Source organism: Oryx dammah, unplaced genomic scaffold (assembly GCF_014754425.2).
Source record: "Oryx dammah isolate SB20612 unplaced genomic scaffold, SCBI_Odam_1.1 HiC_scaffold_29, whole genome shotgun sequence".
Lineage (NCBI taxonomy): Eukaryota > Metazoa > Chordata > Mammalia > Artiodactyla > Bovidae > Oryx > Oryx dammah.
The window spans coordinates 12,941,825-12,966,367 of record NW_024070213.1 but is presented as its reverse complement, the minus strand read 5'-3'; the positions used below and the strand labels follow the sequence as shown (position 1 = coordinate 12,966,367).

Genomic DNA, 24,543 nt, shown 5'->3' with positions numbered 1-24,543 from the left:
AGGAATTGTTCTAGATCTCAGGCCAGTACTTGCCCATCAGAGAGCTGCCGGCTTTCTTTCCCTCCAGGATTATGGCCGACAAGACCCAGGAGGCTGGTGGCGTCCACTTCCCGTTTCCCTTCACACCATATGCCATCCAGAAAGACTTCATGGCAGCGCTGTACCAGGTGCTGGAGGCTGGCAAGATTGGGATATTTGAGAGTCCAACCGGCACTGTAAGTATGACCAGTGGGGGCCCGAGAAGGTCTGGGGAGACACTGATGACAAGTCAGAGGCCGCCAGCATGCTCATCTGCCTGCACAGAGAGTCATGGTGTGAAGCTTAGAAAGGTCGTTGTTTCTATTTATCATTCTGAGTAAGTCATTCCTGTCTATTAAACAGTTAAACACAGCCCCGGGGTTACAGAAAAATTAGGCTAGAGGCAAATGAGAATTTGAATGGCCGTGGAAACCACAACTTGGAGCACTGAAACCTTCCATCTTACTCTGGGCACACAACTGAGAAACATAGAAATTACTCTGGCTTACTCACAGATCAAACATGGGTTTATTTTCCACAAACTGGGCCACCAAGGGCCAGAGTAACCCCATCTGTAGCCCCTCAGTTTTCCTTCCTTGCCTGGAAGGAGGGGGGTTATTAGAGGTTGACCACTGAGGACTGTTGGGATCCGGCTCCTGTCTTGCACTTTCTTGTTGCAGCAAGTGCCGTGTGACAGTGCGCTGCCCGTGTGGGCATTGCTGTGACCTCCTGGAGGACCTTTCGGGCCTCGACTCCGTGTCCCTGCCATCTGGGGAGCTTGGCCCAGTTGGCCTGGGGTGGTAATGTGTGTGTTGGCTGAATGAACAGAGGAAAGTGACTCATGTCTGCTCATCCGCTGATCGGAGTGTGTCATCTTTTCCTGGGGAGACACAGACGGGGCTCCTCTCCTGGTTCCATTTTGTTCCTTCAGGCGCAGTGAGTGGGAGGGACTCCCTCCTGCCGATTCACACAGTGTGGGTCACGAAGATGCTATGCGGGATGAAGATATTGTGTGGGACGAGGATGCTGTGCAGGTTGAGGAGTTGTTAAAGCAGCGTCTTTCTGCCAGTCTCCAGCCCTCCATTTACAGCCAGTGCACGTGGGGAATTCCCTGGCGCTTCCACTGCAGGGTTATGGGTTTGATTCCTGGTTGGGGAACTAAGATCCCAGGTGCCATGCAGCGTGGCCAAAAATAAATAATGCAGCGCCTGGGACTTCTCCCCTCCCAACCCACCGAAAGACTGACCGGGATCAGGAGCGACTTCCTGTAAATAGATCTGAGGATGTTCAGGTCCTCATCTGACCGTCTGCCTCACCTGATGTCATGAAGCATCTTTTCCTCTCCCTCTCTTTCTTCTTTCTTTCTTTTTTTATAATTTTTTTGTATTTATTTTTGGCTCTGCTGGATCTTCATTTGCTGCTTCGGCTTCTTTCTGGTGGTGAGTGGGGGCTCTCTCTGGCTGCACTGTGCAGGCTTCTCACTGCAGTGGCTGCTTTTGTAGCAGAGCACGGGCTCTAGGGCGTGTGGGCTGCAGCAGTTGCAGCTCCCAGACTCGAGCGCACAGGCTCAGCAGCTGTGGTGCATGGGCTTGGTTGCTCTGGGGCGTGTGGGATCTTCCCAGATCAGGGATGCAACCTGTGTCTCCTGCGTTGGCAGGCGCATTCTTTACCACTGAGCCATCAGGGAAGCTCTATTTATTTATTTTTGGCCATGCCATGCAGCATGTGGATCTTAGCTCCCCGACCAAGGAGCAAACCTGCACCCCCTGTTCGGAAGCACGGAGTCTCAACCCCTGGACCACCAGGGAGAGCCCTTGTCCTCCTCTCTTTAAAGTCACACGAAACACTGAATCAAAGAACAGTGTGTGTAGTTTAAAAAGTCACATTTATCAAACTTGGTTCCTTGGGCTGGTGCTTTTAACTCTTACCTGTTTCTTAAATGCCGTTGGTTTACATATGTTGAATCACAAGCCGATGCTGCTGTTTTTCGCTTTATTGGCTGTGGTCACTTACCTCTTTGCCATAGGTAAGATGGAGCTTTCTGACCAAATCTTTCCCCTCCCTCTGCCCACCCTCCTGCTTCAGTTACATATTTTCGGTCTCTTTTTTTTTTCCCCTCTCTTGAGTAACTCTTAAGTCAGTAGTTGTTTTTTAAAGGTTTGTGCCACTTTCAGTGTACTTACATCTGTTCTTCTCTTCACCATCCAGTGGTGTCTCAACATTACAACTCATCATACAGTCATCCTCTTTGCCTGCCCGCCCGGGCTGCTGTGAGAAAACACCACAGACAGCGTAAATGTGGGAATTTATGGTCTCACAGTCTGGAGACTAGATGTCCAGAATCAAGGTGTCGGCAAGGTCCCTCCTGAGGCCCTGGGGGAAGGATCTGTCCACGCCCCTCTCCTGGGCATGTGGACAGCAAGCTTCTTCCCGTCTCTTCACGTTGTCTGCTTTCGTTGCTTCTGTGTCCACATTTCCCCTTTTTATTATGCAAGGGTACTGTTTTATACACGGGCTTCCCTGGTAGCTCAGCTGGTAAAGAACCTGACTGTCGGTACAGGAGATGCAAGAGACATGGGTTTGATCCCTGGGTTGGGAAGATCCCCTGGAGAAGGGAATGGAAACCCATTCCAGTGTGCTTGCCTGGGAAATTCATGGACAGAGAAACCTGCTGGGCTACAGTCCATGGGGTTGCACAGAGTCGGACACAACCGAGAACATACACACAGACGCTGCTCCTCTGGATCAGGGCCCACCCCCTCTTAACTCAGGATGTCTATTTTCAAGCAGGGCCGCGTTCTGAGACACTAGGGTCAGGGGGACACAATTCAATGCATGTCAAGGATCTCCAGGGAAAAGTCTGATGTTTAAAGCAACAGATGTATTCTCCAGAACAATTGGTTTGCTTCAAAATTTCATAGCATTAGGACTCGCGGGGCCGATCACCTTCTGTCTGCACAGATATGTTGACTGCATCTCTGCCTCAGCAGGTCATATCCAGGATTTCATGATGTGCCCCGTTTTTGGGGGGGGGCTTAATTCATTTTCTGGGCTATTTATTCAGTTTCTGCCATTCTTCTCATTGTGATGACTTGCGGTACTTACAGGTAGCTTGATAATCCTCTTTTATTCTTTGAAGAACAGTGAAGACATATAATTAAAGAATTTCACTTTTATATTTCTTTTTTTCTTAGCTGTGCTCTAGGAAAAGGCCAGTTCCTTTCCCTTTTCTTCCTTTCAGAAGCGGATCTTGGAGCACCCTCTGATACTTAACGTCAGATGCTTTATTACAACAGGAAAGGTCATTCGGGAAGCTGGGTCTCTTGGCTTCTGTGTCTGAGAGAATTTTTCTTCCTGTAGGGAAAATCCCTAAGTCTCATCTGCGGGGCCCTCTCCTGGCTCCGTGACTTTGAACAGAAGAAACGCCAAGAGGAGGAGCGTCTGCTGGAGGCTGGAGCCCCCACCTTGAACGATGGGCTGGCCCCAGCCCTGGGTCTCCCATCCTCCTGCCAGGGGAGCCCAGGCACCCCAGAGGCCACCGGAGAGCCCGACTGGATCACTCAGTTTGTGCAGAAGAAGGAAGAAAGGGACTTGGTGGACCGATTGAAGGTGAGATTGGGTTATGGGAGGTGGGCAATCTGGGAAACAGGGTGTCTGGGTGACGTCAGGTGAATCCCGAGGCTGGACAGCCCGTGTCCTTGCTATGGGTCCTCTGGCCACCTCCGGGTGGGTGATGCTGTGCCCTCACTGTCCGTGTAAGCTGATGTCACCAGGCTTCCTCTAGGTTGGTGTTCACGAGTATGTGCTAGGTCAGTTCAGTCGTGTCTGACTCTGTGCGACCCCATGGACTGTAGCCCACTGGCTCCTCTGTCCATGGAGTTCTCAAGACAAGAATACTGGAGTGGGTTGCCATTCCCTTTTCCAGGGGATCTTCCCAACCCAGGGATCAAACCCGGGTCTCCTGCATTGGCAGGTGGGTTCTTTAGCAGCAGTTCCCTTTCACTGCTGGGAGAGGAACCGCACTGTTGCCAGTGACAGCACAGACCTGGCTTCCCTGGCATCGCACCCCTTAAGGGCCATGCTGGATGCAGAGTGTGTGTCCTTTCTACACTGAGCCTGGGGGCTCAGGGTCTGCTGGCCATGCTGTAGCGACTGGAGGCCAGCAGGGCAGGGCAGGCTGCCCAGAGGCGAAAAGCCCTGGACTGGGGCACCCTGGCTCCAGAAGGGGCCTGCTCCGAGGCTTCCTGCAGGAGTCTCCCTTCTGGCTTCCCCCCTCCAGGAGGAGCAGGTCCGGAGGAAGAAGCGAGAAGAGCGTCTGCAGCAGATCCGTCACAACGTGAAGCTCCGGTTCGCGGCCAAGCGCATGGTGAGTGTGGTCCCTGGGACCAGGTTCAGGCGGCGTCCACCCGTGCGGCTGGTCAGGGTGAGCAGCCGGCCCTCAGCCGCTTCCCTGGAGTGGGGCAGCCTGAGCTGAAGGACTGGTCCAGGGGCGTTGGCACCCGCTTGAGGCCCATGTCAATGGCGGGCGCACTGCCCTTGGCCATGGCTGCCTGATGCTGCCTCGTTGTGGGTGGGGCACCAGCACCAAAATTTCTTTCTCTTTGCCCCACAGAGACAGGAAGATGAGGAAACAGAGCGTCTGCTCCGGCTCAGCAGTGAGATGCTGGCCGCAGGCACAGAGCCTGAGCAGGTGGCCTCTGGGGAGGAAGAGCTGGTCCTCGCAGAGTATGAGAGTGACGAGGAGAAAGGAGTGCCCAGTGGGTAAGAGCATCACCTCCACCCACTGCCCTGCCTGGGTCTGTGCAGGTTTCCAGGGAGCAGCTCCTTCCTCCACCCCAAGAGGCGAGCCCCCTCTTCTGGAGTGAGGCCCCTCTTCATGGCGTGGAGGATGCTCACAGCGGCAAGCCCTTTCTCTGCCAGCTCAGGCAGCTCCCTCCTCTTGGCGGTATTTACATTTTGGCTCTGCATTCAGGGCACTATGGTCCAGCAGCGTGCCAGGCCTGGGCCAAGGCCACCAGCTGGGGATTGGAACCCCGCTGGTCTGACTCTAAATCTCAGGCTCTAGCACCAAGTCAAGCTGTGTAAGGCTTGTGAGGTAAGCCCTTGAGTTGTCGTCAGGCTGAGTTTTTCTTAACCTAAGGCTTCTGTTGGTGCACGCTTATAGGTTTCTGATTTGCATGCTGTTATTTCCTGAGTGAACTAGAAATGCTGATTTTGATTTGCATTTCTGTGTCGATTAGCGATGTTGAACACCTTTTCATGTTCAGCTCTGCTCAATCGCTCAGTCGCGTCTGACTCTTTGTAACCCCATGGACTGCAGCATGCCAGGCTTCCCTGTCCTTTACCAACTCCCAGAGCTCGCTCAAACTCAGCTCCATTGAGTCGGTGATGCCATCCCACCATCTCATCCTCTGTCATCCCCTTTTCCTCCTGCCTTCAGTCTTTCCCAGCATCAGGGTCTTTTCAGATGAGTCAGCTCTTCGCATCACGTGGCCAAAGTAATGGAACTTCAGCATCAGTCCTTCCAGTGAGTATTCAGGACTGATTTCCTTTAGGACTGACTGGTTTGATCTCCTTGCAGTCCAAGGGACACTTAAGAGTCTCTTCCAACACCACAGCTCAAAAGCATCAATTCTTCGGTGTTCAGCTCTCTTTATAGTCCAACTCTCACACCCATACATGACTACTGGAAAAACCATGGCTTTGATCAGATGGAGCTTTGTCAGTAAAGTAATGTCTCTGCTTTTTAATATGCTGTCTAGGTTGGTCATTGCTTTTCTTCCAAGGAGCAAGCATTTTTTAATTTCATGGCTGCAGTCACCATCTGCAGTGATTTTGGAGCCCAAGAAAATAAAGTCTATCACTGTTTGCATTGTTTCCCCATCTATTTGCTATGAAGTGATGGGACCAGACATGTGGACCACAGTCTTGTCTAACTCAATGAAACTATGAGCCATGCCATGTAGGGCTACCCAAGACGGATGGGTTATGGTGGAGAGTTCTGACAAAACATGGTCCACTGGAGAAGGGAATGGCAAATCACTCAGTATTCTTGCCTTGAGAACCCCATGAACAGTATGAAAAGACAAAAAGATACGACACTGAAACACACTGAAAGGCAACAACACAAGAGACGACTCTACACGTGGACATCAGCAGATGGCCAACAGTGAAACCAGATTGGTTGCATTCTTTGCAGCTGAAGGTGGAGAAGCTCTATACAGTCAGCAAAAACAAGACCAGGAGCTGACTGTGGCTCAGATCATGAACTCCTTATTGCAAAATTCAGACTCAAATTGAAGAAAGTAGGGAAGACCACTAAACCATTAAGGTATGACCTCAGTCAAATCCCTTATGATTATACATATCCCTTATGATTATATAGAAGTGACAAATAGATTCAAGGGATTAGATCTGATAGAGTGCCTGAAGAACTGTGGACGGAAGTTCACAGCATTATACAGGAGGCCATGATCAAAACCATTCCCAAGAAAAAGAAATGCAAAAAGGCAAAATGATTGTCTGAGGAGGCCTTACAAATAGCTGAGGAAAGAAGAGAAGTGAAAGGCAAAGGAGAAAAGAAAAGATATAGCCATCTGGTCCAGAGTTCCAAAGAATATCAAGGAGAGATAAGAAAGCCTTCCTCAGTGATCAGTGCAAAGAAATAGAGGAAACCAACAGAATGGGAAAGACTAGAGACCTCTTCAAGAAAATCAGAGATACCAAGGGAATATTTCATGCAAAGATGGGCTCAATAAAGGACAGAAATGATATGGATCTAACAGAAGAAGATATTAAGAGATAGCAAGAATACACAGAACTATACAAAAAAGATCTTAATGACCCAGATAACCACGATGGTATGATCACTCACCTAGAGCCAGACATCCAGGAATGGGAAAGTCAAGTGGGCCTTAAGAAGCATCACTATGAAGAAAGCTAGTGGAAGTGCTGGAATTCCAGTTGAACTATTTCAAATCCTAAATGATGATGCTATGAAAGTGCTGCACTCAATATGCCAGCAAATTTGGAAAACTCAGCAGTGGCCACAGGACTGGAAAAAGTCAGTTTTCATTCCGATCCCAAAGAAAGGCAATGCCAAAGAATGTTCACACTACTGCACAATTGCACTCATCTCACACAGTAGCAAAGTAATGCTCAAAATTCTCCAAGCCAGGCTTCAACAGTACATGGACAGAGAATCTTCCAGTTCAAGCTGGATTTAGAAAAGGCCTCTGCCAATATCCACTGGATCATCAGAAAAGCAAGAGAGTTCCAGGAAAACATCTGCTTCATGGACTACACTAAAGCCTTTGACTGTGTGGATCACAACAAACTGTGGAAAATTCTTCAAGAGATGGGAATACCAGACCACCTTCCCTGCCTCCTGAGAAATCTGGTCAGGTCAAGAAGCAACAGTTAGAACTGGACATGGAACAATGGACTGGTTCCAAATTGGGAAAGGGGTATGTCAAGGCTGTATATTTTCACCCTGCTTATTTAACTTCTATGCAGAGTACATCATGCAACAATGCCAGGCTGGATGAAGCACAGGCTGGAATCAAGACTGCAGCGATAAAATCAATAACCTCAGATATGGAGATAACACCACCCTTATGGCAGAAAGTGAAGAAGATCTAAAAAGCCTCTTGATGAAAGTGAAAGAGGAAAGTGAAAAAGCTGGCTTAAAACTCAACGTTCAGAAAACTAAGATCATGGCATCTGGTCCCATCCGTTCAGTCAGTTGCTCTGTCGTGTCACTCTTTGCGACCCCATGGACTCAGCACATCGGGCCTCCCTGTCCATCACCAACTCCCAGAGCTCACTCAAACTCATGTCGATCAAGTCGGTGATGCCATCCAACCATCTCATCCTCTGTCATCCCCTTCTCCTCCTGCCTTCAATCTTTCCCAGCATCAGGGTCTTTTCCAAAGAGTCAATTCTTCACATCAGGTGGCCAAAGTATTGGAACTTCAGCTTCAGCATCAGTCCTTCCAACAAATATTCAGCATCAGTCCTTTCCTTTAGGATTGACTGGTTTGATCTCCTTGCAGTCCAAGGGACTCTCAGGAGTCTTCTCTAACACCACAGTTCAAAAGCATCAATTCTTTGGCACTCAGCTTTCTTTACAGTCTAACTCTCACATCCACACATGACTACTGGAAAAACCATAGCTTTGACTAGACAGACCTTTGTCAGCAGAAGTCTCTGCTTTTTAAAAGGCTGTCTAGATTGGTCAAAGCTTTTCTTCCAAGGAGCAAGCGTCTTTTAATTTCATGACTGCAGAGACCAAGTGCAGTGATTTTGGAGCCCAAAAAAATAGTTTCTCACTGTTTCCATTGTCTCCCCATCTATTTGCCATGAAGTGATGGGACCAGATGCCATGATCTTAGTTTTCTGAATGTTGAGTTTTAAGCCAACTTTTTCACTCTCCTCTTTGACTTTCATCAAAAGGCTCTTTAATTCTTCTTCGCTTTCTGCCATAAAGGTGGTGTTATCTCCATATCTGAGGTTATTGATTTTATCGCTGCAGTCTTGATTCCAGTCTGTGCTTCATCCAGCCTGGCATTGTTGCATGATGTACTCTGCATAGAAGTTAAATAAGCAGGGTGAAAATATACAGCCTTGACATACCCCTTTCCCAATTTGGAACCAGTCCATTGTTCCATGTCCAGTTCTAACTGTTGCTTCTTGACCTGACCAGATTTCTCAGGAGGCAGGGAAGGTGGTCTGGTATTCCCATCTCTTGAAGAATTTTCCACAGTTTGTTGTGATCCACACAGTCAAAGGCTTTAGTGTAGTCCATGAAGCAGATGTTTTCCTGGAACTCTCTTGCTTTTCTGATGATCCAGTGGATATTGGCAGAGGCCTTTTCTAAATCCAGCTTGAACTGGAAGATTCTCTGTCCATGTACTGTTGAAGCCTGGCTTGGAGAATTTTGAGCATTACTTTGCTACTGTGTGAGATGAGTGCAATTGTGCAGTAGTGTGAACATTCTTTGGCATTGCCTTTCTTTGGGATCGGAATGAAAACTGACTTTTTCCAGTCCTGTGGCCACTGCTGAGTTTTCCAAATTTGCTGGCATATTGAGTGCAGCACTTTCATAGCATCATCATTTAGGATTTGAAATAGTTCAACTGGAATTCCAGCACTTCCACTAGCTTTCTTCATAGTGATGCTTCTTAAGGCCCACTCCTGGATGTCTGGCTCTAGGTGAGTGATCATACCATCGTGGTTATCTGGGTCATTAAGATCTTTTTTGTATAGTTCTGTGTATTCTTGCTATCTCTTAATATCTTCTTCTGTTAGATCCATATCATTTCTGTCCTTTATTGAGCCCATCTTTGCATGAAATATTCCCTTGGTATCTCTGATTTTCTTGAAGAGGTCTCTAGTCTTTCCCATTCTGTTGGTTTCCTCTATTTCTTTGCACTGATCACTGAGGAAGGCTTTCTTATCTCTCCTTGATATTCTTTGGAACTCTGGACCAGATGGTTATATCTTTTCTTTTCTCCTTTGCCTTTCACTTCTCTTCTTTCCTCAGCTATTTGTAAGGCCTCCTCAGACAATCATTTTGCCTTTTTGCATTTCTTTTTCTTGGGAATGGTTTTGATCACGGCCTCCTGTATAATGCTGTGAACTTCCTTCCACAGTCCTTCAGGCACTCTATCAGATCTAATCCCTTGAATCTATTTGTCACTTCTACTGTATAAAGGTTTCCCTAGTGGCTCAGAGGGTAAAGCGTCTGCCTCCAATGTGGGAGACCCGGGTTCGATCCCTGGGTCGAGAAGATCCCCTGGAGAAGGAAATGGCAACCCACTCCAGTATTCTTGCCTGGAGAATCCCATGGACAGAGGAGCCTGGTGGGTTGCAGTCCACGGGGTCACAAAGAGTCGGACACGACTGAGTGACTACTTACTTACTTACTGTATAATGATAAGGAATTTGACCTTTTCATGTACCTATTGGTTATTTGTTGCTTTGGAATAATGTTCATTCAGTTCCCCTGCCCGTTTTAAAATTGGATTTTATGGGGGGTTTTTTGTTTGTTCTTTTGCTATTGAGTTGTTGGAGTTCCTAATATATTTTAGAAATTAACCTCTTATCAGATGGATGGTTTTCAAATATTTTCTCCCATTCCATAGGTTGGCTTTTCATTTTGTTGATTTTTTTTTTCTTTTGTCTGGAAACGTTTTAGTTTGAAGTAGTCCCTCTTATTTATCTTTGCTTTGTTGCTTATACTTCTCGTATATTTGAAAAAGTCATTGTCAACACCAACGTTAAGGAGTTTGTTCCCTGTGTTTTCTTCTAGGAGTTTTGTGGTTTCAGGGGTTACATCTTAAGTCTTTAGTCAAGTTTGAGTTAATTTGTGAGTGGTATGTGATAATGTGTCTAATTTCATTCTTGTTCTTGTGAATATCTAGTTTTCCCAGTACCATTTGTTGAAGAGGCTGTCTTTTCTCCATTGGGTATTCTTGGCCTCCTTTTCAGATTAGTTGACTGTATACACAGGGGTTGATTTCTGGGCTCTCAGTTCTGTTCTACTGGTCTGTGCATCTGCTTTTATGCCAGTTGTTGATTTTCAGTCATTAAGTTGTGTCCAAGTCTTTGCAACCTCATAGACTATAGCACTCGAGGCTCCTCTGTCCTCTGTCTCCCAGAGTTTGCTCAGATTCATGTCCGATTGAGTCAGTGATGCTATCTAACCAACTCATCCTCTGCCACCTTCTCCTTTACTGAATTTCTTTATTAGTTCTAACAGTTTTGGGGTCACATCTTCACCGTTTTCTGCATATAAAATGTCATCTACAAACAGACGGTTCACTTCTTCCTTTCCAAATTGGATGCCTTTTATTTCTTTATCTTGCCTGATTGCTCTGGCTAGGACTTCCAGTACTGTGCTGAGCAGGAGTGGTGAGAGTGGGCGTCCTTGTGCCTGATCTTAGAGGAAAAGCCCTTTACCACTGAGTGTGATGTGACCTGCGGGCTTGTTGCCAGTTGCCTTCATTGTGTTAAGGTAGGCTCCTTCTCTTCAGTTTCTTGAGAATTTCTATCATGAGAGGACACTGATTACTTTTTTAGAGCTATTAGCTCTTTTTTTTTTTAACAGAAATTTTATCGATTTATTTTTGGCTGAGTGGGTCTTCACTGCTGTGTGGGCTTTCTCTGGTTGCAGTGCTTGGCTTCTCACTGCCGCGGCTTCTCTTGTTGCGGAGCACGGGCTCTAGGGCGTGCGGGCTTCAGGAGTTGCAGCTCCTGGGCTCTAGAGCACAGGGGTCGCAGTCGTGCACGCCTTGGTTGCTCCATGGCATGTGGGGTCTTCCTAGATCAGGAATCAAACCCATGTCTCCTGCATTGGCAGGCGGATTCTTTACCACTGAGCCCCCAGGGAAGCCCCAGATGTTGACTTTTGTCAAATGCTTTTCTTACACCTATTGAGATGATCATATAATTTTTTTTTATTTTTCATTCCACTAAGTGATTTATGACATTTATTGATTTACTTATATTGACACATCTGAGGGATAAATCCTACTTGATCATGAAGCATGATGCATTAACATGCTGGTTTGCTGGTGTTTTTGTTGAGGATTTCTGTGTCTGTATTCAGTGGGGATCTTGGCCAGCGATTCTCTTTTCCTCTGTGTCATTATCGACTTTGGTATCAGAGTGACACTGGCCTCATGAAGTGAGTTTGGGACTGATCCCTCCTCTTTGGCTTTTTTGGAAGCGTTTGAGAATGATTGGCATTATTTCCTTATTTGGTAGAATTGACCGGTGAAGCCACCTGGCCCTGGGGCTTTTCTGGGTTGGTGCTCAAAGGTCTGCCCTGAGCCACAGGTTTCAGCACCTGGCCAAGACACTTGTGAGCCCACCCAGGGCTAAGGTGCCAGGCTGCTCTCCACACCCCATCCTGCTCTGGGGAGACAGGAACAGCTAGTGCCCCATGGCCCTTCCTCCCCATCCCTGGATTGCTGGCGTGCTCTCCTGCTCCTTGCCTGGGGGCCCCTGGGGAACATGGTAAAGAACTCGAGTGCAGTTTGTCAATATTCAACCAGAAAGTGCACCTCAGGGTCCAGCCAGGCCCCTGATCCTGCAGCTTAGCTTCTGTGGCTTCGATGCCCTGCGTCCTGAGATACCAGCCTCTGAGGACACGCCCCCTGGTTCTGAGCCACAGGATGTGCTTCGCCTCCTCCCACATCCAGCCCCTCATGGGGGTCATGCCGACTTTGTCCTGGGTGACCTGTGGTTTAAATCCCAGAGTTGCCCGACCAGCCCTCCACGGACCAGGAGGCTGGCCCTGTTGATAACCCCTCTCTGAGAGAGCCTCAGGCAATGCACCCTAATGCCCTTAAAAAAAAAATAGAATTTCTGGGTGGATAAAAACAAAAACTGAAGTCTGAGAAGACTTTCTCTGTGCATGTGTTTTTTCCTCTCAGAGTGGACGTGGATGAAGATGACCTGGACGAAGAACATGTAACGAAGGTGAGACACAGGGTCCTGGGTCCCAGGTGAGCCACCCGGGTCTGTGGATGAGGCTGGAGCTTCGTCTCCGTGTCTCCAACCCCCAAGTTTCCGGGTGCTCGCCGGGCAGGGCCCCCAGGAGATACCTGCACCTCAGGGTGTCGAAGGGCAGCCTCTGGGCCAAGGGCTCAGGTCTCCATGGGGGTGGGGCGCGGCGAGTGCTCTGCCCCTGGTCTCCAGGGGGTGGTGGGTGGTGGCAGGCCCCTGTCCTTGTCTGAGTGTGCATTTGCCTGGGGGCTGGGAGGCCCGTGTGGTTCTGATGCTGCTCCGGCTTCCTGCACTGCAGACTTTTGGTTTTCTCTATTGACATTAGGTATCCCTCCCTCTCCTTTTCCTCTCCTTTTCCTCTCCTGGTTCTCAGAGGGGCACACAGAACTGAGCTCAGCCTCTTCCTGCTTTATCCCCACCTAGCCCCCAGCCCCTGAGCCCTGGGAGGTGTGTGTGGACCCTCACCCCCACCCTCACACCTCTGACTCTCAGAGTCCTTCTGGTGTCTGAGTTGCCACTGAGGGGACACTCCCTCCCCTGACATGACCGAGCCCCGCAGCGCACCTGGAGCAGAAGCCGGGCATGACCCAGGGGCGGGGGGCGCCTGGGGTCTGCCGGGGTTGGGGGATGGGGGTGGTCACCTTTTTTAGGTCTGAGTCCTGGCCGCCCACCCCGTTCCCTTGGCCTCTTGGGCCCTGGCCCTCCTCCCTGTGCAGAGTGTTTGGAGTGACGGTCTCCCCCGATACCCCCTCCCCGGGCAGATTTACTACTGCAGCAGGACTCACTCCCAGCTGGCCCAGTTCGTGCATGAGGTACAGAAGAGCCCCTTTGGCCAGGACACCCGGCTGGTCTCCCTGGGCTCTCGGCAGGTGAGAGCCTGGTGCCATCCCACTGGTTTTCATCCCAGAAGGCAGAGACCACCATGCGGCCGAGGCAGGCCACAGGGCAGGATGGGCCGTGCTGGTCCCTGGAAGGAAGCGGGAGGGCAGGCAGGCCTCAGGGCTCCCTCCGTGTCGCTCAGGCAGCCTCGTTTCTCTTGCCCTCTCCTCCGTCTTACAGAACCTGTGTGTCAATGGGGACGTGCAGAAGCTGGGTTCAGTGCAGCTGATCAATGACCGCTGTGTGGAGATGCAGAGAAGCAAGCATGGTAGCTGCCAACGCTCCAGGCCTCTGGGAGCCTCCTGCGGCCCAGGGCGGTGCTGGGAGTGGAGTGGGGAGTGGCTCCAGGGATGCGGGAAGTGGTGGGAGCGATGGCATGGCAGACCCGGCTTTCTTCCTAAAGAGCCTCACGTGGGGAAGAGGGGCCTGTCTGCCTTTTAGTCCAGATCTAGCACAAAACCCTGGCTGAGAGATGGTTCTGTAGGCCTTTTTTAGAAAGACAGTAAGATGCTGGGATGTTTCATTGAGATCATAAGCAGCAGTTCTGAAAGGTCCATAGGCTCCGCCCCATGGGAACGGGTCTGGATGGTACAGAACCATTCCTGGCCCCGGGACAGCTGTGGCTTTCTGCCTTTGCCCCTGTGCCCGTCAGAGAGGAAGAGCATCACTGAGGAAGAGGAGCCCACGAGGAGGAGGCGGAGGCAGGAGCCAAGGGCTACCTGCCCCTTCTACAGCCACGAGCGGCTGCAGCTCCTCCGGGACGAGGTCCTGGCGGGGGTGAAGGACATTGAGCAGTTGGTGGCCCTGGGCAAGGAAGCTCGGGCCTGTCCCTACTACGGGGGCCGGTTCGCCATTCCCGCAGCCCAGGTGAAGACCGGGGGTCGGGTGGTGGTGGTTTTATGTGAGATAGCGTATTGAGCCCATTTTGCAGATAAGGAAACTGAGGCTGAGAGGTTGGCTTTCCTAGAGTCGCATGACTCCAGGACCAGAACCCAGGGCTGCCTTGGGGGCACAGAAGGGGCTCCATAGCTGCGGTCCCAGCCCCCTCCCCCAGGTCCCTCCCCACTTCCAGGGGCACAGAAGGGCCTCTGCAGCTGGGGTCCCAGCCCCCTCCCCACGACTGCCAGTGGTCCACTGGGCTGCAGTTGTATCTGTTTCCTGTTTGGTCCGCAGGCTTTCTAGGCAGTCGTGTTCAGGTCACAGCGTGCTGCTCTAGCTTTCTTCTGTGTCCCTGTATGTGTTCTGGGCGGGAAGTGGAACCATGCACACTGGGGCTGCAAGGTGGCTGGGCCAACCCCCCTTGGGGAGGAAGGGGGTCCCGCCCCCTCAGGCCCTCTCTCCTCCTCCAGCTGGTGGTGCTCCCCTATCAGATGCTGCTGCATGCACCCACTCGCCAGGCAGCGGGGATACGGCTGCAGGGCCAGGTGGTGGTCATCGACGAGGCCCACAACCTCATTGACACCATCACCAACATCCATAGCATGGAGGTCAGAGGTTCCCAGGTGGGTGGGCCTCCGTCTTCCCCGACCAGGGCCTGCCTGGGGTGGGGGGCAGGGCGTGTGCTGAGCTGAGACTGGGACCCTCAGCAGGATTTAGGACTGGGCCCAGCCCAGCGGTGGGCACTCTGCGTGGTCCTCCCTGCCCTGTCACCCGAGGCCTCCAGGTCAGAGTGGCAGGGTGTGAGAAGCGGGTCCTCGCGTGGCTGGATGTTACTGTTGACACTGCCGTGAGGGATGCTGAAGACGGTTGACAGCCGCTGTTGTTTATTGCTTGTTACATGCCTTGTGCCTCGTTGGCGGGGCCCCCTGACTGCATTGGGCTGGTCCTGTTAACGCTGAGAGCGCGGAGTCTGGGGGAGGTTGAGCGCTGTCCCTGGGAGCTTCCGTGGTGGCTCAGACAGTAAAGAACCTGTCTGCAACGTGGGAGACCTGGGTTTGATCCCTGGGCTAGAAAGATCCCCTGGAGAAGGGAATAGGTAGGTACCTACTCCAGTGTTCTTGCCTGGAGAATCCCCGTGGACAGAGGAGCCTGGTGGGCTACAACCTATGGGGGTCGCAGAGAGTTGGACATGACTGAGCGACTTTGAGGTCAGTGGATTTGACCACTGGCTCTTGATCCTTAAGCCCACGTGACACTCCCCTCGACAGACCTGGGCCAGGGTGTGAGGGTTGCCTTCAACTGTCTGTCTCAGCAGACAGCATATCCTTCCTGTCCCAGGAAACACTAGCAGAGATGTTCTTTACGTGTGAGCATTGCCATCTGCCCTTTTCCCTGACCCTCACTGGACACCACAGCAGCAGTCTGCCTCCCCCCGTCTCTTGGCCCCACCAGCCAAAGGGCCTTGAAAACCCACACGTTGGTCTGCCCCAGCTCCCCCTGCATTTCGACTGCCCTGAGTGTCCTGAGTTGGCACAGTCAGGCATCCAGGGGTCACTGGCACTGCCCAGGGTGGCTCGCCCAGGTCTGTTCTGCCGTCTCACCCGCACTGTCTCCTCCCCCAGCTCTGCCAGGCCCACAGCCAGCTGCTCCAGTACACAGAACGATATGGGTGAGACGCTGCCTCCTAGGGGGTTGGGAAGGCCCCGTTCAGCCCTGGTGCCCCAAAGCCTACCTGCGAGAGGAGGCATCGTGGGGTGTCTCTGGCCTGGGCTCAGAGCAGTGGGCCAGCATGCCCTTCACCTCCTGGTTCATTGGGCTTGCACCCCACTAGGCCGTGGAGGCCTTGGGCCCTGGCCAGCTGTCTTCTGGGAGAGCTGGCTGCAGCTCATGCCCCAGTTGGGAAGGTGGCAGACAGGGAGGTCCCAGCTCAGGACCAGGAGGGGAGTTGGGATCCCTCCCACTGATATGCTTGGGCTTCCCCCCTTCCAGGAAGCGCCTGAAGGCCAAGAACCTGATGTACATCAAGCAGCTCCTGTATCTGCTGGAAAAGTTCGTGGCTGTGCTGGGTGGTGAGGAGCCTCCCCGCCCCCGCCGAGTCTGCTGGAGCCCGGTCCCCGGATGCCAGTCAGCACCTCCAGGGTTCCAGTCGCAGGCATCGTCGCAGCCATTGATTTAGGAATCCTCATCTGTCCCCGCTTAGATGTTTTTTAGAACCTGGATGTGTATGCTCCTGTCCTGAGTCCTTTTTACTTGGCCAGGCCCTTTCCTCGGGTGGCAGCACCCATCACATGTGCTATAAACGTGTGTATGACCCTGTTGGTGCTGGGACTCAGGGCTCGGTGCTCCCACGAGGAGGGTGGCATAGGCGTCTCACCCTCAGGGCAGTAACTGAAGCCCGGGGCAGGGGCATGGCCGGCCGCTGGTTCGTGAGCCCAGCGAGAGGGACTGGAGTCCCTGGCTCCTGGCCCCATGCTCCTTTGTCTTCCTCTGTGCAGCAGCATCCCTTTGCTGAATCCCTTTACCCGTAGAAGCTGAAGTGCAGAGGGCAGGGGAGTTTCCAGGGGATCTCAGCTCGGCGCTCTTCACTTGGTCTCTGCCCTGCAACCTGGGGGTCTCCTGCTCACGCCTGTAGGAATGGGGGTGGGGGTCCCTGTGCTTGCCTTGCAAAGGGTCACATTGCCAGGCTCGGGCTGTACATGCAACATGTGGGTCAGACCTCTGGGCCCCTGGGACATCGTGCCCTCCTCCAATGTGTCCTTTGGGTGCTTTAAAGGGCAGAAGACCCCTTCAGACAGCAACATTCTTGCTCGATAACTACAAAGCAGAGGGAGAGGATGGGGGCCGGGCCCATGGTCCTGACCTGTTTGATTCTTTTTTTTTTTTTAGGGAACATTAAGCAAAATCCCAACACACAGAGCCTCTCGCAGGCAGGTAAGAACGGGCGGCAGCTGTTGGTGAGCTTCCCTCCAGGATGCAGGCCTTGGTCCCCGGGGGGGGGACGTCTGGCCCTCATGTTTGTTGTCAGGGACAGAGCTGAAGACCATCAACGACTTCCTCTTCCAGAGCGAGATCGACAACATCAACCTGTTCAAGGTAGGTCATCACCTTTGGCAGTAGGCATCCCCATGCTCCTTTATTGCTCCCCACTCGTGGGCGGGACTCTGCATGAAGACAGTGGAAGGAATCAAAAGTGAGTTCCTTCCGTCCTTGAGCAGCTCAGAGGCCTGAGGGTCTATGGGATAACTTAACCCTTGCACACAGCTCATGTCAGAGGAGAGGGGTCATCAGCTTACTGTGATGACAGCCGTGCTTTTCTCTGTGTGATAAGCCGGTGCTTCCACGTTCCCCCTTTCTCCTCTCTGCAGTAATGGGGGCAGTGGCAGAGGAGAGGCCCCCGGTGGGAGGCTGACGTGGCCATGGGAGGCTTTGGGCACCGGGGGTGGTGGTGGGCCCACTCCCATGCTCGTGGAAGGTCTCTCTCCAGCTGTATCCATTTTCATGGCACCTCTGGCCGGGTGTGTTTTTGCAGGTGAGGCGTTACTGTGAGAAGAGCAAGATCAGCAGAAAGGTACCGACTGTCTGCTCAGCCCGAGGCCGCCCCACGTGCCCCTCCCTCCTGCCCTGCGGAAACACCAGGGCACCTGTCCCCATGTTCACTGGGGGCAGCTCGTGGGTGGGCAGAGAGGCCCGTCCATCTCCCCTCACGGCCGCTACTCATCCCATCCCAGCTCCTTGGGGGCAGCTCGTGGGTGGGCAGAGAGGCCCGTCCATCTCCCCTCACGGCCGCTACTCTCATCCCATCCCAGCTCCTTGGCTTCACCGAGAGGTACGGGGCAGTCCTGGTGCCCTCCATGGAGCAGCCCAAACTGTCCGGCTTCCAGGGCTTCCTGCAGAGCCTGCAGCCCGGGGCGACAGCAGGTGAGTGGGGACGGGCAGCCTGGGCTGCAGCCTGCCTCGTGTGTGTGGTCTTTGTCCTCCGTCCAGAGTTGCTGACCCTCTTCCTCTGCTCTGTGCAGCCCCTGCCGCCCCTGCAGAGGCGGGAGAGGACCGGTCTCTGCGGCCTGCTTCCCCACTGATGCACGTTGAAGGCTTCCTCGAGGCTCTCACCACTGCCAACCAGGACGGCCGGGTCATCCTGAGCCGCCAGGGTAATTGGGAGGAGCCGGGCTTCTTCACCTCTAGTTGGTGTTCATACCTCGCTGGGTTAGGACAGGGAAATGGCCGCTTGTGACCTGCGCTGGTGGTCAAGGGGGCGAGGAGGAGGACGTGGAGGTGCTGGGCTGCTGGCCGGCCTCGGCGAGGTTACCTGAGAAGCCGCGTGGCCTGGTATGAAGATCAGGGGGGCTGCGTTGGAGTCATGGCCCCATCACCTACAAGCTGCGTAACTGGGACCAGTTTCTCCCCAAACCTCAGTCCCTCATGTGGGAAGGGAGACAATTGTGCGTCTCCCTCGTGGTTGTCCTGGGGGTGAAATGGGTCTCATTTAAAGAGAAAGTGGCATCTCTGTGGCTCCTACATGGACCCGACTGGACACCACCTTTGTCTCAGACAGATGGAGGTTTTGGTTGGCTTGTACCCGCCTGCCCTTCTCCATGTGGCTTTTTTTGTCTGCAGGCAGCCTCAGCCAGAGCAGCCTCAAGTTCCTGCTCCTGAACCCAGCCGTACACTTTGCCCAGGTGGTGAAGGAATGCCGGGCGGTGGTCATTGCGGGCGGCACCATGCAGCCGGTAAGGACGTGGCCCAGCCTCACACCTGGGTATTGGGAGGGGAAGGATCCCTGGCCCATAGGACCGGGGGTGGAAGGGTAGGAGGGTGGGGTGGGGGTGCAGCTTGAGCCGGCCAAGCAGTGTCCACCAGGTGGCATTGCTCTTCTGTCTCTAGGCCAGTGTCTGGGGTCAGGCAGACCCAGATATTTGGGTCTCTTCTCCAGAGAAAGCCGTCCTGGAGTTTCAGACCCAGAATGCAGTGGCCTCCCCTTGTTGTACCCACGCTAGATACAACCATCTCTCTCTCTTTTATAAACTTAAGTTTTAATATACACATTTTCAGTTCAGTTCAGTCGCTCAGTCGTGTCTGACTCTTTGCAACCCCATGAATTGCAGCATGCCAGGCCTCCCTGTCTATCACCAACTCCTGGAGTTCACTCAGACTCACGTCCATTGAGTCAGTGATGCCATCCAGCCATCTCATCCTCTGTCGTCCCCTTCGCCTCCTGCCCCCAACCCCTCCCAGCATCAGAGTCTTTTTCCAGTGAGTCAGCTCTTCGCATGAGGTGGCCAAAGTACTGGAGCTTCAGCTTTAGCATCATTCCTTCCAAAGAAATCCCAGGGCTGATCTCCTTCAGAATAGACTGGTTGGATCTCCTTGCAGTCCAAGGGACTCTCAGGCGTCTTCTCCAACACCACAGTTCAAAAGCATCAATTCTTGGGCCCTCAGCTTTCTTCACAGTCCAGCTCTCACATCCATACATGACCACTGGAAAAAGCATAGCCTTGACTAGATGGACCTTTGTTGGCAAAGTAATGTCTCTGCTTTTGAATATGCTGTCTAGGTTGGTCATAACTTTTCTTCCAAGGAGTAAGCGTCTTTTAATTTCATGGCAGCAATCACCATCTGCAGTGATTTTGGAGCCCCCCTAAAATAAAATCTGACACTGTTTCCACTGTTTCCCCATCTATTTCCCATGAAGTGATGGGACCAGATGCCATGATCTTCGTTTTCTGAATGTTGAGCTTTAAGCCAACTTTTTCACTCTCCACTTTCACTTTCATCAAGAGGCTTTTTAGTTCCTCTTCACTTTCTGCCATAAGGGTGGTATCATCTGCATATTGATATTTCTCCCGGCAATCTTGATTCCAGCTTGTGCTTCTTCCAGCCCAGCGTTTCTCATGATGTACTCTGCGTAGAAGTTAAATAAGCAGGGTGACAATATACAGCCTTGCTGTACTCCTTTTCCTATTTGGAACCAGTCTGTTGTTCATGTCCAGTTCTGACTGTTGCTTCCTGAACTGCATATAGGTTTCTCAAGAGGCAGGTCAGGTGGTCTGGTATTCCCATCTCTACCAGAATATTCCACAGTTTGTTGTGATCCACACAGTCAAAGGCTTTGGCATAGTCAATAAAGCAGAAATAGATGTTTTTCTGGAACTCTCTTGCTTTTTTGATGATCCAGCGGATGTTGGCAATTTGATCTCTGGGTCCTCTGCCTTTTGTAAAACCAGCTTGAACATCTGGAAGTTCACGGTTCACGTATTGCTGAAGCCTGGCTTCAAGAATTTTGAGCATTACTTTACTAGCATGTGAGATGAGTGCAATTGTGCGGTAGTTTGAGCATTCTTTGGCATTGCCTTTCTTTGGGATTGGAATGAAAACTGACCTTTTCCAGTCCTGTGGCCACTGCTGAGTTTTCCAAATTTGCTGGCATATTGAGTGCAGCACTTTCACAGCATCATCTTTCAGGATTTGAAAAAGCTCCACTGGAATTCCATCACCTCCTCTAGCTTTGTTTGTAGTGATGCTTCCTTGGTATCTCTAATTTTCTTGAAGAGATCTCTAGTCTTTCCCATTCTGTTGTTTTCCTCTATTTCTTTGCACTGATTGCTGAGGAGGGCTTTCTTATCTCTTCTTGCTATTCTTTGGAACTCTGCATTCAGATACTTACATCTTTCCTTTTCTCCTTTGCTTTTCGCTTCTCTTCTTTTCACAGCTATTTGTAAGGCCTCCCCAGACAGCCATTTTGCTTTTTTGCATCTCTTTTCCATGGGGATGGTCTTGATCCCTGTCTCCTGTACAATGTCATGAACCTCAATCCATAGTTCATCAGGCACTCTATCCGATCTAGTCCCTTAAATCTATTTCTCACTTCCACTGTATAATCATAAGGGATTTGATTTAGGTCATACCTGAATGGTCCAGCGGTTTTCCCTACTTTCTTCAATTTGAGTCTGAATTTGGTAATAAGGAGAGTTCATGATCTGAGCCACAGTCAGCTCCTGGTCTTGTTTTTGTTGACTATATAGAGCTTCTCCATCTTTGGCTGCAAAGAATAAAATCAATCTGATTTCGGTGTTGACCATCCGGTGATGTCCATGTGTAGAAGTCTTCTCTTGTGTTGTTGGAAGAGGGTGTTTGCTATGACCAGTGCATTTTCTTGGCAAAACTCTATTAGTCTTTGCCCTGCTTCATTCCGCATTCCAAGGCCAAATTTGCCTGTTACTCCAGGTGTTTCTTGACTTCCTACTTTTGCATTCCAGTCCCCTATAATGAAAAGGACATCTTTTTTGGGTGTTAGTTTTAAAAGGTCTTGTAGGTCTTCACAGAACTGTTCAACTTCAGCTTCTTCAGCATTACTGGTTGGGGCATAGACTTGGATTACTGTGATAATGAATGGTTTGCCTTGGAAACGAACAGAGATCATTCTGTCGTTTTTGAGACTGCATCCAAGTACTGCATTTCGGACTCTTTTGTTGACCATGATGGCTGCTCCATTTCTTCTGAGGGATTCCTGCCCGCAGTAGTAGATATAATGGTCATCTGAGTTAAATTCACCATTCCAGGCCATTTTAGTTCACTGACTCCTAGAATGTCGATGTTCACTCTTGCCATCTCCTGTTTGACCACTTCCAGTTTGCCTTGATTCATGGACCTGACATTCCAGGTTCCTATGCAATATTGCTCTTTACAGCATCGGACCTTGCTTCTATCACCAGTCACATCCACATCTGGGTATTGTTTTTGCTTTGGCTCCATCCCTTCATTCTTTCTGGAGTTATTTCTCCACTGATCTCCAGTAGCGTGATGGGCACCTACTGACCTGGGGAGTTCCTCTCTCAGTATCCTATCATTTTGCCTTTTCATACTGATTTCATACTGATACACATTTTAGGGGAGTCTAATAGGAAATCAATAATAGATTGTAATTCCACCAGGAAAAGACAGATTTTGGTGTACATTATTATTACAGAATTTGCGTATGTAATTGTTACAGATACACAGACACATTTTGAAAAAAAAAATGGTGTCTCCACACGCTGCTATTGTCATTTGCTTTTTTCACTCAGCAGCAAAACGTCTTAAATGTTTTTCCTTGTCAGCAAATTGGCATTTATCCTGCCCAACTCTGGCTGCCCTTTATTCCGTTACATGACTGTGTTATTATATATGACTGCTCTTCAGTGGACAGACTTAGGACATAGTTTTCAGAAGTTGTGAATCCACAGTGATGTTTCTGTATCAAAACCAGTCATTTTACTTGACTTTACACAATGCCTCTTAAGCTGCAGTTTGGTTTCTTATAGCATATTAACATCATTCTTTGCTCTGTCCCACAATGTACTTAGAACAGTTGTAAAATTATAGCAACACTTGAACAGTAAACTGTGGATTGAATTCGTTTACCTGCGTTTATTCTTTGCCCTTGAAGTGCCCCCCCAAGGGAGTGTGGTCACTAGGCGTGGAAAGCCAGCTCTTCTCTGTGCAGTTGTGGTTTAAGTTTGATAGGTAGCCAGGCTTTCTTGGTTTCAGTTTGTTTTCAGTTTCACAGTTTGCCTTGTTACTTTCTTATGTTCTAAGAGATGTCCACATCTGCATGGTTCAGAAGGCAGAACTGTAACAGCACATATTCAGTCTCACTACTTTCCTCTCCAAACTTCTGTTCCCTGTTCCCATAAGTAACCCTTTAATTAGCTTCTGATCTGTCTCTCCGGTGTTCCACTGTGTGTGTGTGTGGTGTGTGTGGGTATCACTCCTCAGCCTTTTCACCAAGATGAATTATATTATGGGGTCTTCCCTGGCGGTTCACTGGTAAAGAACCTGCCTGCCAATGGAGGAGATGCAAGAGTACTAGAAAATCCCACGGACGGAGGGGCCTGGCGGGCTGCAGTCCACGGGGTCGCGAAGAGTTGGACACGACTGAGCAGCTTCCCTTTCACTTTTCACTTTCATGTATTGGAGAAGGAAATGGCAACCCACTCCAGGGTTCTTGCCTGGAGAATCCCAGGGACGGGGGAGCCTGGTGGGCTGCCGTCTATGGGGTCACCTGTCAAAGTCCCCTCCCCAGGAGTTGTTCTGCTCTGTACTCTGTATCCCACCAGCAGCCTACAAGAATACCTATTTTCCATAGAGTACTCAAATTTGGGGAATTTTGCCCATTTGCTAGGTGAAAAAACCTGGAGCCCTTTAAAAAATACAAATGTGCATGTCTTCTCACTACAGATTCTTACTCAGTAGTTTGGGCTGGGCTTGACCATGTATATATATATATTTTCCAAAGTGATTCTGTTGTACAGCCAGGGCTGAGATCCCCTCTGCCAGGTTGCTGAATTTCCCCCGTTGTTCCCTCAGGTGGTTGGAATGAGGCTGCCAACGCCGGCTATCGTTAGTTCTGTCTTTTCTTTCAGCGAATCTGTTACCAGGCTTTCCCTGGACCTCTCCCTCCTGTTCTTACGCACTTGCCCCCTCCGGGCCCAGCCCTCTGGGAGGTGACGGTGTTGGCCTTGTGGTCTGCAGGTATCCGACTACCGGGAGCAGCTGCTGGCCGGTGCCGGGGTGGAAGCAGAGCGCGTGGTGGAGTTCTCCTGTGGTGAGGACCCAGGTCCGGGGCGGTGGTGGGGGCCCCTTGTCACAGTCCAGCCGTGTGTTGTGATCAGCCAGGGGCTGATGGAAGCCATGGTGGTAGGGCTGGGAGTAGGGGGGAGCTTCTGGCCCTGAGTCCCTCTGTCTGCATGTGGAGGCCTGGGCGTCCCAAGTTGGTTTTCCGTGGGAGTAGGGCGGAGTGTGGGTGCTGTAACTTGCTGGTCTGTATCTGGGAGACAGGGCTGGGGTTGGGGGCTGTTCTCCGTGGACTCAGCCTCACTGGGTCTCGCCCAGGTCACGTGATCCCTCCAGATCACATCCTGCCCCTCATCATCTGCAGCGGGCCCTCCAACCAGATGCTGGACTTCACATATCAGAAGAGGGGGCTGCCTCAGATGGTCAGTCCAGCCAGCGTGCTTGCCGGTGGCCTTCGTGGGGGTGGGAGATGGATTTAGGGCTGGGGCACTCTGGCCAGTCCCGGGTGTTCAGGCTCCAGGTCTCCCATCTCAGCTGGCACACGCTGAGCGGTGTCTGTGTGGACGTCCACCAGGGAGGGATTGAGCCGCCCCACCCTCACCCTTTAGCAGAGTGTATGAGCAAGCTGCTCACTACCTTGGTTCTCTTGCTATGTGGCTGGGGGTGCTGGGCACAGCTCTAGGGGCTCACCTGGGCAGGTGGGGG

The 24,543-nt window shown here is 51.2% G+C and overlaps 1 protein-coding gene across 1 annotated transcript in view; it reads left to right on the top strand.

Annotated features, from left to right (window-relative positions):
- Positions 1-24,543, top strand: part of DDX11 (DEAD/H-box helicase 11) — a 33,094-nt gene that overhangs the window by 5,691 nt on the left and 2,860 nt on the right. Inside the window, exons 2-20 of the mRNA XM_040233735.1 lie at positions 68-215; positions 3,379-3,627; positions 4,298-4,384; positions 4,631-4,779; positions 12,459-12,504; positions 13,293-13,400; positions 13,591-13,678; positions 14,063-14,277; positions 14,760-14,912; positions 15,912-15,958; positions 16,279-16,358; positions 17,176-17,220; positions 17,315-17,382; positions 17,819-17,857; positions 18,096-18,207; positions 18,306-18,437; positions 18,904-19,016; positions 23,797-23,869; positions 24,157-24,260. Of these exons, the coding sequence (XP_040089669.1) occupies positions 72-215; positions 3,379-3,627; positions 4,298-4,384; positions 4,631-4,779; positions 12,459-12,504; positions 13,293-13,400; positions 13,591-13,678; positions 14,063-14,277; positions 14,760-14,912; positions 15,912-15,958; positions 16,279-16,358; positions 17,176-17,220; positions 17,315-17,382; positions 17,819-17,857; positions 18,096-18,207; positions 18,306-18,437; positions 18,904-19,016; positions 23,797-23,869; positions 24,157-24,260 (2,052 nt within the window). The 5' untranslated portion in view covers positions 68-71. The remainder of the gene's footprint in view (positions 1-67; positions 216-3,378; positions 3,628-4,297; positions 4,385-4,630; positions 4,780-12,458; positions 12,505-13,292; positions 13,401-13,590; positions 13,679-14,062; positions 14,278-14,759; positions 14,913-15,911; positions 15,959-16,278; positions 16,359-17,175; positions 17,221-17,314; positions 17,383-17,818; positions 17,858-18,095; positions 18,208-18,305; positions 18,438-18,903; positions 19,017-23,796; positions 23,870-24,156; positions 24,261-24,543) is intronic.